Raw genomic sequence first — 18,332 nt, 5'->3', positions numbered from 1 at the left:
CCCACCCCCACTTCCCTCATCTCCTCTCTCTGGTTTATCAACAAATGTTATTCTCTGCATGTTACAAAATTGTATAGATCCTGAATTTATCTGACTAGCTATTGTCAATAAAAAGTTTGTGATTATTTATTAAAAACCTGCCAAGGAGTCCAGTTCACTTTGTTGTTTCTTTAAGTACTTTGTAAAAGGTTCCCATTCATCTTTAAAGTCACAGTTATCCTTGTCCCGTAGTTTGTGTGTCAATTTTGCCAATTCTGCGTAGTCCATCAGTTTCTCTTGCCATAGTTCTTTAGTCAGGATTTCCTCGTTCTTCCATCCTTGTGCTATTAAGACTCTTGCCGCTGTTGTCGCATACATGAAGATATTTTTCACTTTCCTTGGCAGGTCTTTTCCTACAATCCCTAACAAAAATGCTCCAGGCTTTTTAACAAATGTTAGATGGAACATTTTCTTCAGCTCATTGTAAATCATTTCCCAAAACTTTTTAATTTCATTACAATCCCACCACACATGATAAAAAGTCCCTTCCTTTTCTTTACACTTCCAACACAAAAGGCTGTTCTGATCCAGCCAAAATCTGCAGTACAGGATGCAAGTACAACATCCTTGAGAGATGGCTATCCAAATACCTCCAGCGAAGAAAATCCTCTACCACCCCCTCTGCTATCAAACAGCTCTTTTAAGGTAGCTTCTAATGTTTAGCTGATGCTATCTGGGCTCTCTGCTATTTCTACCCACCTGCTGCTTACAAAGGTATACTGATGGAGCATTGGGATTGGAAACCAACTTATACTGAGTCAGACCATTGGCTCATCTAGCTCAGTCAGTTTTCTACACTGACAAGTAGTGACTCAGGCAAGAGTTTCTTAGCCCTACCTGGAGATGCTGGGGACTGAGCCTAGCACCTTTTGAATGCAAAGCATGCACTCTACTTGTGATAGATGGCCCACAATAGCAACCAAAACTAACATTTTCTTTTAGCTGATTCCATGTGCAGTCAAGGCCATAGACTATAAACACTCATTTCACCAGAGTGCTTAGGTTTGTGCCCAAATAGTTTAACTGAAAAGAATATACAATATATAAGTAACTTAAACCTTATGCAACATTGAGCCAGAATTGACCAAAAGGTCATATAATCTGACATGTGGCTTCAAAATTGGACCATCTGAAAGATGAAAACACATCAACTAGGTGCAGCAGCCCAATCCTATGCATATTAGTTCTGAAATAAGTTCCACTGTGTTCAATAGAGGGAGGGTTACAGCCAAAGTGAGCATGTGAGCTCTGGTCTTAATTGGGTTGTAGGTTAGCCACTCTCAGTTTATAAAGCACCAGACTGCCACCTTATACAAATACCTTAAAACCTCATTAGTTTGTTGTGGAAAGAAGTGGCCCGTTCCATGGTGTTTTATGATTATATGAGAGATTTTATCAAGTATGTTCAAACTTAGGCAATGTTGTGTGGGTGTTTTTTTTACTCTCTTGATAAAGTGCAGGTGCTTTTTATTGTTAACACAATCACTGGCTTGCCACAATTCAAGAATATATAAGAAACAGTGTTGGAATTATAGTCTACTTTATTTCAAGAAAAGCCAAGGAGTCTTAGAACCATTGATTTGCCTCACTGCTACGAGTCGCTTCTTCTTAAAGATAATATCTAAACTGTAAAATTCATTATATAGACCCAGAAATGGATCAGGTTATTTAAAACAACACCGCTAATGGTACAATATCTCAGCTGTCCACACTGATAGGGAACATTGTCTTGGATAGTGTTATCAGTCCTGGACACCCGCTATGAATATTGATCCGAAGCTTGTAACAGCCATCACTTGCCGTCAGGACAGGTCAGGGTTGAAACCCACCTAGCATCAAAGCAATTTAAAGACAGCACTCAGATGGAATTTTAATGTCTGCCTGTGCTGAAAAACAAACCAAATCCAGGCACACTGTGTGTGCATGTGTGTTGGTGAACTGACAATATTTAAAGAAGCCCTTTAGCCCTAAAATTGATACTTTTAAGTTACTCTATCTGTTTCATGACTTAAAACCCAGTCAGCTAGAACAATGATTACAGTAAATTCACAATAATATATTCCACGATGGCCTATATATCAACTGACATGCTTTTTGTCTTTCAACATAAACACAGGTTTGTTAGGTTGGGGGCTATTTTGAAAGAAAAAAGAATCCAAACAACAGGGATATATCTGATTTTCAAATAGGCTCAATAGCACACACTCATAAATAACAAGTCAGAATTGTATGAGAACATTATGAAATCAAAAGACAAATCAAATGAGCTTTATTTCCAGAGCAATTGGTTGCACCACAAAGTCCAAAGCTGTACTGAACTGTAAAAATAATGTTGTGCTGTTACACTATTTTAACGTATCTGTTTGTATGATTAACCCTTTCAATAATTACACTCATTCTGAAATGTTTTGTGAAATGTTCACCAAATATGACCCAGAGCCTTATACTGTTACTTACTTCCCATATACACATGCACATATACAATATCAATATATAAATAACTTAAATTTCAACCACAGTAAAAGCACACCTACATGAATCTCTAACAGTAATTCATTTCAATGGGACCAATTGCCATGTAAGCTGCTTCTCAACATGAGTAATGGTGGCAGAATCTACCCCAGGGAGAAGACTAATATGTACTGCCAGATAAATAATGGTTTGTAAGATTATCCCCACAGACAATATTTATGTCACTGCCTGGAATCTTTTACCAGTGGATCACATTCTTTTTGCCTATTTTTCACCCTGGCCAAGAAACAGAGATGTGTCTTTATTTAACTGTGTATGTCTTCTTTATTCACCTCTTTTCTTTCTCTTCAGTTATTTTCCTTTATTTCTTATTTACACCACTTAACTTCTCCTGTATTTCCAGTTTTTACTCTACCGCTAGGCAATTTCATGATATAATTATTATCATTATTTGGTAGTCCAGGTTTAAGGTAGCTTTCAAATATGTTGGCATTACTTATATTGAGCACTTGTACAACTGTGGTACAGGTACATGACATATTTGAACTTCCTCATGGTATAGAGTTTTCTTTTCCTTGTGTGTGATGGTGCTGCCATGGATGCCTCACAAAGCAAAATTGACAGATGGCTCTACTTTTCAAACATGAATTATGTCTGAGAGCAGAGCTAACTGTTCAATCCTATGCAGACTCCTTTGAGGCTGTGCCACCATTCCTTCCTCCCCACAAACGTGCTGTGGAACCAGTTGCATTTTGGAGAAAGCTGCAGGTGCAAGGGGGGAAAAACAATCACAAGGATGTGGGGACTGGTCCCCACCTGACAGGAGAGGAGATGCTCAAAGTGTGACCATCAGACATGTCTTAAAGTCATCTGAGTTGGTGGCTGACACAACAAACTCCAGTTGTATCAACTGAAGACAAGGCTATGAAGAACTCAATGGACAACAGGTTCCACAGCTGCCTGCCTGTGTCATGTGTAAAGCCTTGCCTCAATTCCACTTTGCAGAAGGTGCAATTTGAAGTTACAGTGAGGCATCATTGATGGGAAATTATTTTCACCACTGGAGGAAGCCTTTTGCATGTTTGTTTCGAATTGTATTTGCCTTACATCTGTAATCAATAAAATTGAGTTTTCCCTTTTGTGCTCCAGATTTTTATTCCGGATTAACATGGTTTGTACAACCCTGGAAAAGCCTTAAACTGACTCATGCCAGTGACTACTCAATTGCACTTACTAGCCTTAACCTCTAAAACTTACTCTCTAAAGCTTATTAGCCTTAACATCAATTAATTATTCCCAGGAAAGTGTGCATGGAGGTTTACACCCTCCCCTCCCAATAGAAATATATAGAAATATTTAAACCAGTCAATTGTCAAATGACAGCAACAAGGCACCCACTTCTGGGTCCCTACAACACAGACCTACAATCATTCCTTTTTCTTTGAGTACTCCACATTTCCAAGCTGCCCAGTGTAGTTTAGTGCTTTCTGAATGAAGATCAGTTATTGAAATCTTGTGATTATGGTTTACAGCAGGAGATTTAATAGGTATGGGTACTGCAGAATATCAACCATACATGGTGGAATAGGAATGTTCATTGTAATGTTATTCTAATCAGAGGATCCCAGTTAACGCAATTCCTCTATTGGATGTTGTTTTTAGAACACAATGGCTTGGGCTTGTTTTAATACAGTGGTTTTCAACCAGTGTGCTGTGGCACATTGAGGTACCTTGAGTGATGATCAGATGTGCCGCGGGCAATACTGGCCTCTGTCCCTCTTTCCTTCCCTCCCATCTCTGGTGTCCTCTCACATCTCTGCCTCCCCAAGACTTGTGTGGGTGTTTGTTGCAGCTACAAGCTCTCCAGGCGAATGGTGCCTCTGGGGCTGGCCAGGCGGTGCTTCCCAGGCCCCAGTGGGGCACCTCTCTTTGGGGCTCAGAGACCAGGGGTGGCAGCTGCAGCTGCCCAGGAAACTCCCAATGAGAGGGGAGAAGAGAGGAGGCAGAGGGAACACTCCACAGGCAAGGGTGTTCAAAAAAGCGCCAGAGGCTGCCAGCTCTGTAGCTAAGGGGTGACATAACTGGGCTCCTGAGCCCCACAGGGGTGCCACCAAAAGAATGTAGTTGGTCAATGGAGCAGTGGACCCAAAAAGGTTGAAAAACTCTGTTTTAATAGATGACTATTTGCATGCGCTAAAGGTAGCAAAGATGAAAGTTCTAAGCAGCAGATGGTTTGCAAAGCTTCGTATCGCAGAGGATAACTTGGATAAATGCTGTGGCAGTAGAGGAAATAACAGGTTTTGAATGTGAAATACTAAAGGAACATTCTCATTTAAAAGGCTGATTCAAAACACCCACTGGGGATAGGAGGACTAAAACTGTAATTGGCTGATTTTCCTCTCCCTGACCTACCCTATACTAGCCAACAATATTATTGGCTAACCTATTACTCCTTGGTAAAATAGTGGTGTGGGGAGGAGGGGTCATTACTCAGTGCTATTTCCAGGTGGAATTGATAGATTTTGAAAACTTTCTAATTTACTCTTTTAAAAATGGTGAGACGTTGGTTCACATTATAAACTGCATTGAGAAGAAGGCGGGTATTTTGTTCTTGAACTGCTCCTGCGGATTACTGGAGTACTTTGAATTTTCTTGCTTACTTTCAAGATCTGGCCGCCAACTTAGCTTTTCAAACTAGAATGTGCATTTGCAATTACTTTATTTTGCTACTGGGATTTCTCTCTGGCAATTTCAAAATGGGTTCTCTTTTCTATTGCAAATTGGTTTGCAAACAAGGGGCAGAACTGTAGGTAAGGTGGGGAGCAGGACACCATCTTCCATGTGAATTCTCATTACCAATAACAGAAAAATAATATATGTTTCTGATTTGTACCCATAGACGAATAGGGTGGGTCCTAAACAACTCGGGTGTAAAGAGACAAGTCTTCAGCATACAGCAAAGGTGAATAATTATGATGTTAGATGCACGTCTCTGGAGATGAAATACCACAGTTTAGGAGCTGTCATAGAGAAAGCTGATAGGATGCAAGTACCCTACTGCACAATGTTTATTTGTGGAGAGAAGGGAGTCTGTTCCACATTAGCAATCCAGAAGCTGGTTAGATGCTATTCCAGTGGGAACCAACATAGTTTAGAGTAGTGCTTTGCCACTAGGTGTTCTCCAGGCAGCTGTTGTGGCCCACACCATGAGCATAGCCAGGCTTTATGTTAGGGGGCAGAACCTAAGTTAGTTACCGGTAAGTATTTTGTATTGATTAACTTAATTGGGGGAGACTGCTGCCCCCTGTCCCCCCCTTGGCTACACCCATGGCCCACACCACTCATCACTCACCAGTCACACCGGGTTGGTGAAGGCTGCTTTAGAAGAAAGTAAGTTGCTCAAGGTCCCAGGAAAGCAGGTTCCATTTCAAAGCTGCTCACTGGGTGGTACCAGACAGGCCATTCTCAGAGCCTTGGTTTTCCATCTGCAAAAGAGAAATAACAATATTCACAGTGCCAAGTACTGCAAGACTAAAGCTGATATAGATTGTAAAGCACTTGTGGAATGAAAGTGGTAGAATAATTCCAGATTATAATTTGGATGAATAGCACCTGGTTTTGTGAATGTGCTCATCATCTGAATTTTCTGCAATTTCATGGAAATGTTTCTAACTTCTTAATCTCTGAATCTTCAAAATGTTGTTTTGTTCTTTTTTTAAAAAACAACAACACAACTTTTATCCTTTTTAAATAAAGTTGTGCAGGTTTGAAGGGGACCTACAGGGCAATCCTATGCACATCTACTCAGAAGTTAGTCCCACCACATTTAAGAGGGCGCCCCAGTGTGTGACCTTACTCTCAGGCGACAGTACAGAGGCTACCTATGAAAAAAGATACAGTGGTACCTCGGGTTACATACGCTTCAGGTTACATATGCTTCAGGTTACAGATTCCGCTAACCCAGAAATAGTGCTTCAGGTTAAGAACTTTGCTTCAGGATGAGAGCAGAAATTGTGCTCCGCCGGCGCAGCAGCAGCAGGAGGCCCCATTAGCTAAAGTGGTGCTTCAGGTTAAAAACAGTTTCAGGTTAAGAACGGACCTCCGGAACGAATTAAGTACTTAACCCGAGGTACCACTGTAGTATATTTGTGACTTCTATTCCCTTGCAACCGTGTTTTCCACAGTTGCCCACAGTGCGCTGAGAGAGTTAGACCTTACAGTAGGCCTGGGATGTCCTTCCTTCTAGAGATTTAAGATTCTGTATTGCCTGGGCATTCTTATAAAGGCACAGAATTCCAGAGACTGTAGGTTACAAAGGAATGGCAGCTCTTCCTCTTCCCGAATGAATGCCCCACAACAACAAAGCCTCCTGCGATCCCCTCGGAGGCTTCTGTTGTGATCTACCTCCAGGGGAAAGAAGTGAGCATCTCCCTTCTTACCCTAGTGACTCATTTATTATAGCAAACACGTTTCACTGTCACTTCATACCCTATAGGAGGGGAGGGAGCGGAAAGGCTGCAATCTCATCGATTAAGATACCATTTCCAAGGCTTGTCCTCTTCTCCACGTGTTTGGGAGGGCAGCAGTTTTATGCTTTTTTTAAAAACCCCAACAACCACAGAATAATAAAGGAAGCAGAAGGAAAGTGGCAGTAGTAGGTGGATTGCAAGCCCCTTCCTTCCAATCGCAGCCTCCTTCGCTTGTTCATCTTGGATCCTCCTCTTTCTCCTCTCCCTCCCACCCACCCCGGAGATCCCCCTTCTCTCCAGACAAACCTCTCCGAAGTCCGCGCTGGGTGCATCCGAGGGAGACCCTCCTGCCTCTTATGGACAGCCTCCCCCCGGGCTCAAGCCGCGCGTCTTCCGAGGGAAAGCGGGGCTGGCTTTTCACCTGGCCGTGCAATTGCTGCCAAGCGTGGGTCGTCGCAGATCTACCCGGGACTCGGAGCGGGGAATGCTGGACTGTCCGGAGAGTGGGGCCAAAGGAGCCCCCATCCACACGAAGATCTCCTTCTCCATCCTGGACATCCTGGATCCTCAGAAATTTACCAGGAAGAGCAACCCAGCAGCAGGGAGAAGGGAGAGCATCCCCCACGCGGGGCAGCGGGAGAAAAGTTTGGGAAGAGTTGACGTGGAAAGGCACCCGAGCAGCAGGAGGAATAAACTAGAGGCATATCATGGTAGGCGGCGCGTTCTGCTTTTATCTGATCCGCGCGGTTTGGCTGGGTTTCAGGAAAACTTCCGAGCTGGCTCATTTCTGGAAAGCAGCAAACGATGCTTCCAGGTGTCTTTCTTAGCAGAACTTCCGGGGGGGGGGAAAGGCTTGTGTGACCCATTAAAAGTTTTAATAGATTATAGTGTTTTGCTGGGATTAACCATCCCATGCATATATGGTCGCCCTATAGATCTGTGGCTATTGAACGGCAGGGGAGCGTGTGAGACTATCCCAGGGTTGCTGCTGTGCTTCTTGATGGGACACCAAGCGTGAGAACGATGCGCAGCAACGGTTAACTTTTTAGTTTGTGGGTCGAAGCGGGGCTGGCTTGAATTCAGTTTCACAGAGCGGTACTAGGGCTGGAAGGGACCCCAAGGGTCATCTAGTCCAACCCCAGTTTGTTGGCTGAGAGCGCAGAAAGGCGGCTTTTCCTTGGTAAAACTTTAACCCCCGGGGGCGGAGGCTGCTTAACATAACTTTAAAACGAACTCTTAACCCAATACGGGGTGGTGCGACGCAGGAGCAGCGACCTCCGTCTGCCCTTAAGAGGTGCAGGCAAGGCGGAAATTCAACCGGTGAAGCTCCTGCAGTGATGGCAAGCTGAATCTCCGCCCCCACCCGCACCTGTTAAAGACACAGGACTTGTCATGAGTTAACATACCGATAATGTTCTGGATTATGGATGACGAATCCCCAGCGCCTGGTGAAGGAAGTCACCTTTTGCTTTTCATTTGTGTACGTGTGAATCCTCCGCGGCATTCAGGACAGGGTCCGCGGCCGAGCTAAATGCCTGGATTGGGGTACCATGTGCTATTATTACGGACGAGGTGCATCCTCACTCCCCTCTCTCACTTCCTCTCGGGGCCGCGGAAGGTCGCAGCTGCCCAGGCCCCGTGGCCCGGCTGCGTTTCCCCTTTAAGAAGCGGCGGAAGGGGACACGGCGAGCGCTGCGCGGTCCCCCTGGCGGAGTTCGCCGCGCCCCCAGCCGGGAAGCTGCAGCCCGGCGCGATTGTTTTCGGCTCAGCCTGGCCGGATGGCAGCCTGATTGGCAGAGGGACGCGCCGGGCGAAGGACAAGCGAGATAATTGTTCCTGTGGCCTCCCCCACCAGAGGATGCCTTCGCTCCCCCTTGATCGATATCCTATTACCGACTCCCGCGTATCTCCTTCCCACAGCTTGCCGGTACCAACTTCAAACCCCTTCCCCCCCCGTCTGATCCTAATATTGTTCGATTAAAACTTACCTTTAATAGATGACATCTATCGATCCGCCCCTTCACAAATCTGAAACTCTATTAGTGCGGCCGGGGAAAAAGAAGATGGAAAAGAACGGGAAGGAGGGCGGGGCGGGGGTGGGCGAGAAGGTGGAGGATTTACTTCTCTTTTTAAAAAAACCAAAACCAAAAAAAGTTTTCTTAACTTTACCCCCCTTCTTAAAAATATCTGTATCTCCTGCCATAATCAGTTCTGAGATGATAATTCTGGTGGAAGGGGCTGCCTAAGAAATGACAAGTTTGGATGGGGCGGTAAAGCAGACACGCGTCACTCATTCATGACTCACGTTATGTGCAATCTTGCGTGTTGTCTTATCGGTCCGTCCATTTATTTATTGCATTTATTTATTGCATTTATCGAGTTCTTCCTCCATCCTCCTCCTGATTTAATCCCCACAACAACCCTGTGAGGTAGGTTAGATTGAGTCAGTGACTGGCCCACGGAGACCCAGTGAGCTTGGTCCCCCGCAGATCACAGTCCCTTAAACGTTGCACTGCACTGGCGCCCATCAAAGCTCTTGTCTTACTGGGCAGAAGCCCCCTTAGGTACAGACCAAAAAGAGTAATTTCCCCCACTCTCCATATCATATTGAAAGACAGTCCCACGGCAGGTGGTGGACTTTCCTTCCTTGGAGGTTTTTAAGCAGAGGATGGATGGCCACCTGCCATGATGCTTTAGTTGAGACTCCTCCAATGCAGGGGGTTGGGCTAGCCTAGATGACCCCCGAAGTCCCTTCCACCACTATGATTCTATGAAACACCTTTATTGAAACTGGAAGTACCTGGGCTCAGGCATGCCTGGAACTGAAAACAAGGTCCCTGCAGAGGAGACATCAGAAGCCGGACGGGGAGATGCCGAGAGGATCGCAGAAGGGACAAAATGAATCTCTGCTGTGGGGAGGGGGGACGGACCGACGTGTTTAGATCCCTGAAAGAAAAAACAAGTTCATTTTAACGCTCACATCGTAAACATGAGCTTTCGTGTGCATGCACACTTCTTCAGATACCTGAAGAAGTGTGCATGCACACGAAAGCTCATACCAAGAACTAACTTAGTTGTGTTTAAGGTGCTACTGTACTGGAAGGAATTTTTTTTGTTTTGACTATGGCAGGCCAACACGGCTACCTATCTGTAATCGTAAACATGCTTTCTCTGAAGTCCGACTGATTTCGAGGGGGTTAACTTCCAGGAAAGCATATTTGGAACCCAGATCCTCTTTTACTGAATCATTTCTGGTTCAGTTATTGTCTTGAATGTGGAAAGTTAACTTTCTTTCAAGGGTCCAGCAACGGAGATGCGCCCTATTTGGCAATTTCCCCCTGTACGTCCCGATGTGGGACACTGGCAACTTCCCAGGGGGAAGACACTCTGCGTATGCTCAACGGCAGTGATTAAAAAGTCAGCATTGCTTTTTTGACTCTATGCGCACCATTTCTTTTTAAGCCGCCGCGCATGTTTCCAGGGCTAAGACCCTCCGAACCGTGTGTGTGTTTTTGTGTGTGTGTGTGTGTCCGCCAATGTGATGGAGCTGAACTGAATTTAGCGTCCGCTCCATCGGGCGGCTCACTAGGCCATGTGCGCAATTACGCGGAGACTGCGATGCGGATCCGGGCGGAGAGGACCCGCTTCCGGGCAGGGAAGCGGCCCTTAGGTGGGTCGGGAAATACCCCTGGCCTCATTCTGTCCTTGTGTGTCTCCCCAGATGGCAGCAGCAGCGGCGGAGAGAGCGAAGCGGCCGCCCTGGAGGCATCGGAGCACGAGGAGCCGGGCCCCGCGCCGCTCCCCTCGCCCGACTTCCCTCCCTCCTCGTCCTCGGACCTGGACGATCCCGGCTCGCCTCCGCCGCCGCCGTCGTCCAAGAGGCGCCGAGCGGAGCCCAGCTGCGCCAAGCCTCGCCGGGCCCGGACGGCCTTCACTTACGAGCAGCTGGTGGCTCTGGAGAACAAGTTCCGAGCCACGCGGTACCTGTCGGTGTGCGAGCGCCTCAACCTGGCCCTGTCGCTCAGCCTGACCGAGACGCAGGTCAAAATCTGGTTCCAGAACCGAAGGACCAAATGGAAGAAACAGAACTCCGGAGGCGACGGCGCGGCGCAGCCGGGGAACAGCGCATTGCCCGCCGGAGGAGATGGCAGCCCCAGTCCGCCAGGCCCCAGCAGCCTGGCCTACCAGACTTTCTCCTCGTACGCCTCGGCCAACGTCCTCTTCCCCGGGGCAGCTCCCCTTCCCCTGGCTGCAGGAGGGGGACCCTTTCCCTCCTTTTTTAGCCCCACGTACCTGGCCCCCTTTTATACCCCTCACCTATAAGAGGAACCTGTTCCCTGCAGGGTTTGCAGGTGTCCCCTGCGCGGGAGTGAAGAGCAAACCCTCTACCGAGTTGAAGCAAACCGAGGAAATCCAGTTTTGACACTCCATCTGCTGAAATGTCTGTTTTCCTAAGTGTTATTTATGAGCATGCCCTCTAATATTCCACCCTGTGATCACCATTACCTAGTTATGGGTGCTTTCCTCCCCCCCATTTTTGTTTGTTTGTTTTGTTTTGACTTTGGGTGGGAAAAGAGAAGGGGGCGGGAATACATCCCAATCCAAAACTTTTTTTTTAAAGCAAAACCAAAACTTCATCAGTTCCTTCAAATTTGTGGAAACCAGAGTGAGTTTCAATGCAGGAATATGGATTTATTTCAGAAATAAAGAGGGCAGCTATACAGTATTTGATATGTATAGGGCTATTCCTTTTGATTCTTCTATAGAGAATGAAAGAAGACACAAATGTGGATTTAACAGGCTGGAAGGACATCAAAGGTTCCCCCACTGTAATGTTCTCCTCCTCCCTCTAGTTTCTATCTGGTGCCCTGTGATGCACTGAGCCACTGTAATTCAGTTCCCACCCTTGTTAAATTGGCTAGATGCTGGACCAGTCCACAGTATGCACGCTAAGGTATGCATACTATAGCGTACCCATGCTGCATGATCCTGTCTGAACATTACATTCACTCCTAGGCAGAAATACAGGATGTGTGTAACAGTGGAATATGCAAAATGTAGATTGGAAATGAAGGCAGTATTTTAATAAAATGTGCACTGGACTACATACAATTTTGTATTTAAAAGCAAATGTTCCTGCTTGGTGGTAGGTCCGGAGCCACCAGAGGGCGGTATAAACCAAATGTGGGGTTCAAGTAACCAGTGGGTTAATGTTAATCAGTGCAACCCACTGCATGTTTACAAGTCCAGTCCCACTGTCCAAGGGACTGCACTCCCAGATGATTGGGCATAAATGTGCTGTGGTAGACTAAAACCTCAACCAAAGTAGAGATCCCATTCTAGTTTAATGATCTGAAAAGGTTTTGTTCATGTACAAGAACAGGTATTGTGGTTTTTTTTGTTTTGGTTCTAAATATAGACTTCACGCGTAAAAATAGCACCTCGTACGAAAGGTGCTATAAGTACACTGTAAGATACTGTAGGCGTTTTACTACCTTTTGTGTAGAAAAAGAGCGATCACCACTACAATAAACACTGGCTGCAGATCTTTAAACAACTCACACCTCCTTTCATGCTAGTGCCTTATTGCTACCATCCTGCTGACCAACCAAGGCAGGCAACGGTTACATTAAAGAATAGTACCATATCCTGAAATTCAACATGTCTCTAACCCAGAAACTGCAGATTGCACTCACTTGGCATACAGGATAAGGCAGGCATCACAAGTGTGGCCCATAGGTACAATGGTGCTCTTAAGAGTGCTCAACAAATCCTCTGAGTCTCTCTCCCATTCAATGTCCCCTTGGTCATGAGGTGCTAAATTATGGTTGCCTTTTTATCCCTTGAAAAGTACATGGAGCTGAAGGAGGAAGTGTTGCTCCTTGCCACTTCCTCTTTCAGCTCTATGTACTTTTCAAGGCTTAGATTAATTCCACTGTAGGTGGCCAAAGCAGGTGATGCTCACAGCACTTGCTGAGAAATGTGCCCACAGGATTAAAAAGTTGGCAGCTCCTGGAAGAAGGCAAGACGTAGATCTTGTAGAATGTAAGGACACCTCCTGTTTGACCCTATAACAAAGACAAAAAAAAGTTGATTTGGGTTTCTGGAAGAATATGCATTTAAGCCATTTCCCAATGAAACGTATCTGCAGAATTTTGTTTTTAGGGTCCAACTTTTTCACTTCTGAAGACCATGCTCATCTTAGCTCTTTGTGGTACAGTACTCAGTTCAAGTTTTTGCCTAGGAGGATGGTTAAAAACACACCCATATATATATCTTACATTGTCCACATTCTTTTTAGGGTAATACAGTTTTTTGTGTGTGTGTTGGATGGACAATTCTCTTAGCCCCATACGTGGATTGTTTCTCCCTTTTTAAAAAAGTGGGGGGAAGATTTAATTTAAAAAATGTATATGTCTACTCAAAAATCCTCCTGGGTTCAATGGGGTTTACTCCCAAGTGAGGGGGTGGGCTAGGATTGCAGTCTTAACAAAAGCCCTCTTCGGGTATTATGTAGTTGTGTTAATTATACACAGGAGCACAGCAGCAAGAAGTATCTGTGCCCCCACCATTCCAGTTGAAGTGGGGATGCTCCTGTATTTGTGGAAGCTCCCAATGCATTTTAGAACTCTGGAAAAATGGTTTTGCAATCCTGTGCACCCTTACCTGGCAAGTAAGGCCCACTGAGCACAGTGGGGGTGAGCTCTTGAGTAGATATGCTTAAGCTTGGACTATAAAAGAATTAACTATGAATCAGCAAGTCCAAATCTTGCCTCTGCCATCATGAACACATTAAATGACTCCAGGCAAGTCACTCTCATAAGAGCAAAATAAGGACCTGCTGGATTAGGCCAATGGCCCATCTAGTCCAGCATTCTGTTCTCACAGTGGCCAACCAGTTGCCTACTGGAAGCTCGCAAGCAGGATCTGAGTGCAAAAGCACTTCCCCCTCCTGTGATCTCCAGCTACTAGTGCTCAGATGGATACTGCCTCCAACAGCATGGCAGAGTATAGCCACCGTGGCTAGTGGTGAGGGGACTCAGGCTCAATTTCCCCCTCCTTCAGTCCACTTTGCCAGATTTTAGATAATACTGTGGGCTTCCTTACAGGATTGTTGTAAGAATTATAATGAAGTAAACACACGTGAAAGACTTTGAACACTAAAAAATGCTATACAAATGTTTATTATCACACACATTGGTGTGTGTGTGTGTGTGGGAGGTAAACATTGGTCCCAGAAGGCTATGAAAGTAAGAGGTCCAGTGCACTTGCGAATTCTCTGCAAAAGTCAAATGTTCGCAGCATAGATCACTCCCTGTTCTTAACTTGTATCAACTTGGGCTTTCCATAGATGTGCCACAGCAGTTCTACACTGAATATCCTGGCTTCACTGTTTCCATCTCCCACTTTCTGTATCCGTGCTTGTATATTTATTTGCCAACAGATAATATAACACTCTGCGCACCTGATGAAGCGCTCATCAATTTGTGAAAGCTTAAGCCACCACAAATCTGTTCGTCTTTAAAGTGTCAGAAGATACGATGCTTTTGCTGCAGCGGAAAATATTACCTCCCTTTTGGCACTTGAAATTTAATCCTTACTCCTCAGAGCCTTCAAAGAAATAACCCCTATGCCCTCTAGTGGGAAGTCCAATGGATGCACTTATTCCTGAAATGGAGAGCGGACCAATAAAAGATTCTTTGATTATAGAATCATAGAATCATAGAATCATAGAATCATAGAATCATAGAGTTGGAAGAGACCACAAGGGCCATCGAGTCCAACCCCCTGCCAAGCAGGAAACACCATCAGAGCACTCCTGACATATGGTTGTCAAGCCTCTGCTTAAAGACCTCCAAAGAAGGAGACTCCACCACACTCCTTGGCAGCAAATTCCACTGTCGAACAGCTCTTACTGTCAGGAAGTTCTTCCTAATGTTTAGGTGGAATCTTCTTTCTTGTAGTTTGGATCCATTGCTCCGTGTCCGCTTCTCTGGAGCAGCAGAAAACAACCTTTCTCCCTCCTCTATGTGACATCCTTTTATATATTTGAACATGGCTATCATATCACCCCTTAACCTCCTCTTCTCCAGGCTAAACATGCCCAGCTCCCTTAGCCGTTCCTCATAAGGCATCATTTCCAGGCCTTTGACCATTTTGGTTGCCCTCCTCTGGACACGTTCCAGTTTGTCAGTGTCCTTCTTGAACTGTGGTGCCCAGAACTGGACACAGTACTCCAGGTGAGGTCTGACCAGAGCAGAATACAGTGGCACTATTACTTCCCTTGATCTAGATGCTATACTCCTATTGATGAGGCCCAGAATTGCATTGGCTTTTTTAGCTGCCGCGTCACACTGTTGGCTCATGTCAAGTTTGTGGTCAACCAAGACTCCTAGATCCTTTTCACATGTACTGCTCTCAAGCCAGGTGTCACCCATCTTGTATTTGTGCCTCTCATTTTTTTTGCCCAAGTGCAATACTTTACATTTCTCCCTGTTAAAATTCATCTTGTTTGTTTTGGCCCAGTTCTCTAATCTGTCAAGGTCGTTTTGAAGTGTGATCCTGTCCTCTGGGGTGTTAGCCACCCCTCCCAGTTTGGTGTCATCTGCAAATTTGATCAGGATGCCCTTGAGTCCATCATCCAAGTCGTTGATAAAGATGTTGAATAAGACCGGGCCCAAGACAGAACCCTGTGGCACCCCACTAGTCACTCTTCTCCAGGATGAAGAGGAACCATTGATGAGCACCCTTTGGGTTCGGTCAGTCAGCCAGTTACAAATCCACTGAGTGGTAGCATAGTCAAGACCGCATTTTACCAGCTTCTTTACAAGAATATCATGGGGCACCTTGTCAAATGCCTTGCTGAAATCAAGGTAGACTACATCCACTGCGTTCCCTTCATCTACCAGGCTTGTAATTCTGTCAAAAAACGAGATCAGGTTAGTCTGACATGACTTATTTTTCAGAAATCCATGCTGACTATTGGTGATCACAGTATTCCTTTCTAGGTGCTCACAGACTGTTTGCTTAATGATCTGCTCCAGAATCTTCCCTGGTATTGATGTCAGACTGACTGGGCGGTAATTATTTGGGTACTCTCTTTTCCCCTTTTTGAAAATAGGGACAACATTTGCCCTCCTCCAGTCTGCCGGGACTTCGCCTGTTCTCCAGGAATTCTCAAAGATGACTGCCAGTGGTTCTGAAATCACATCTGCCAGTTCTTTTAATACTCTTGGATGCAGTTCATCTGGCCCTGGAGACTTGAATACATCTAGACTAGCCAAGTATTCTTGTACTATCTCCTTAGTTATTCTGGGCTGTGTTTCCTCTGCTGAATCATTTGCTCCAAATTCTTCAGGTCGGGCATTGTTTTCTTTATCGGAGAAGACTGAGGCAAAGAAGGCATTGAGGAGTTCAGCCCTTTCTGTGTCCCCTGTTTGCATTTCACCATCTTCTCCTCTGAGTGACCCCACGGTTTCTTTGTTCTTCCTTTTGCTACGAACATACCCATAAAAGCCTTTTTTGTTGCTTTTAACCTCTCTAGCAAGCCTGAGTTCATTTTGTGCTTTAGCTTTTCTGACTTTGTGTCTACACGTGCTGGCTATTTGTTTGAATTCCTCTTTGGTGGTTTCCCCCCTTTTCCATTTTTTGTACACATCCTTTTTTAATCTTAACTCAGTTAAAAGTTCTTTAGATAGCCACCCTGGCTTCTTTAGGCACCTTCCATGTTTCCCTCTCATTGGTATTGCCTGAAGTTGTGCTTTTACTATCTCCCTCTTAACAAACTCCCAGCCATCTTGAACTCCCTTTCCTTTTAGTATTACTGTCCATGGGATCTCACCCAGCACTTCCCTAAGCTTTATGAAGTCGGCTTTCTTAAAGTCGAGAAATTGAGTCCTAGTATGCTTGGCTGCTCCTTTCCGCTGTATAGTAAACTTCAGAAGAGCATGATCACTCGCGCCTAATGATCCTTCCACTTCTACCCCACTAACCAGGTCATCAACATTGGTTAGGACCAGATCTAAAATGGCTGTTCCTCTTGTTGCTTCTCCCACTTTCTGGACAATGAAGTTGTCTGCAAGGGCAGTGAGGAATCTGTTTGACCTTATGCTCTTGGCTGAGTTTGACATCCAACAAATATCCGGGTAATTGAAGTCCCCCATTACTACTATCTCCCTTCCTTTTGCATGCTTGGCCATCTGTTCCAGGAAGGCATCATCTATGTCCTCCGTTTGGCTTGGGGATCTATAGTAAACTCCCACAATGAGGTCACTGTTATTCTTCTCTCCCTTAATTTTGACCCAAATGCTCTCACTTTGGCTTTGAGGTTCTAAATCTTGGATCTCTTCACAGGTATACACATCCCTGACATATAACGCCACTCCTCCTCCTTTCTTGTCTGGTCTGTTTCTTTGAAATAGATTGTATCCCTCCATTATTACATTCCAATCGTGGGATTTATCCCACCAGGTTTCAGTGATTCCTATTATGTCATATTTAGTTTGCTGTACCAGGAGCTCAAGCTCATCTTGTTTATTTCCCATGCTTTGCGCATTAGTGTACAGACATTGAAGTCCATTAATCATTCCCCCGTGTCTCTTATTTAAGGATTTTCTCCTCCCACCACTAGGTCTGCATGCTCTTTGCTCCATTCGGTCTATGACATTTGGATGATCATCTTCATCAATTGATAGACTCCTACCTTCAGGAGCACTGTCTCCCTCCCCCACATTAGTCAGTTTAAAGCCCTCCTGATGAGGTTTCTGAGATTTTTTGCAAAAACATTCCTCCCAACCGTTGTGAGGTGCAGCCCATCGCTTGCCAGAAGTCCATCTTCAAGAAACTGCATTCCGTGATCTAAGAATCCAAACCGTTCCTGTTTGCACCATTTGCGAAGCCAGTTGTTCACTTCCACTATTTTTCCCTCTCTCCCTGGGCCACGTCGTTCAACTGGGAGGACAGATGAGATGACAATTTGTGCATTTAATTGCTTCAATTTCCTGCCCAGAGCCTCGTAATCTCTTTTGATCTTCTGGAGGCTATTGCTTGCAGTGTCATTGGTTCCCACATGAACCAAGAGGAAGGGGTATTTGTCAGTGGGTTTTATGATTCCTTGCAGTCGTTCAGTTACATCTTGGATCTTAGCCCCGGGGAGACAGCACACTTCCCGAGACATCTTGTCAGGCCCACAGATCACTGCTTCTGTTCCCCTCAGTAGGGAATCCCCTATCACCACTACACGCCTCCTCTTAGGTCTGGTCGGGGTTCTTCTGTGAGCTGTCGGTTCCAAGGTCGCCTGGACATTCCCAGAGGACTGCCTTTGCTCCTCGTCTTCATATACCTGATCGACTG

At 45.3% G+C, this 18,332-nt stretch overlaps 1 protein-coding gene across 1 annotated transcript; it reads left to right on the top strand.

Annotated features, from left to right (window-relative positions):
• Nucleotides 1-7,032: 7,032 nt before the first annotated feature.
• On the top strand, nucleotides 7,033-12,537 carry NKX1-2 (NK1 homeobox 2). The gene is made up of 2 exons (XM_028730006.2): nucleotides 7,033-7,690; nucleotides 10,702-12,537. Exons 1-2 carry the CDS (start codon nucleotides 7,465-7,467, stop codon nucleotides 11,301-11,303), a joined length of 828 nt encoding a protein of 275 aa, XP_028585839.2. The 5' UTR covers nucleotides 7,033-7,464; the 3' UTR covers nucleotides 11,304-12,537.
• Nucleotides 12,538-18,332: the final 5,795 nt, after the last annotated feature.

Source organism: Podarcis muralis, chromosome 6 (assembly GCF_964188315.1).
Source record: "Podarcis muralis chromosome 6, rPodMur119.hap1.1, whole genome shotgun sequence".
Lineage (NCBI taxonomy): Eukaryota > Metazoa > Chordata > Lepidosauria > Squamata > Lacertidae > Podarcis > Podarcis muralis.
Note: the sequence above shows the minus strand (reverse complement) of the source record. Positions and strands in the feature narration are given on the sequence as shown.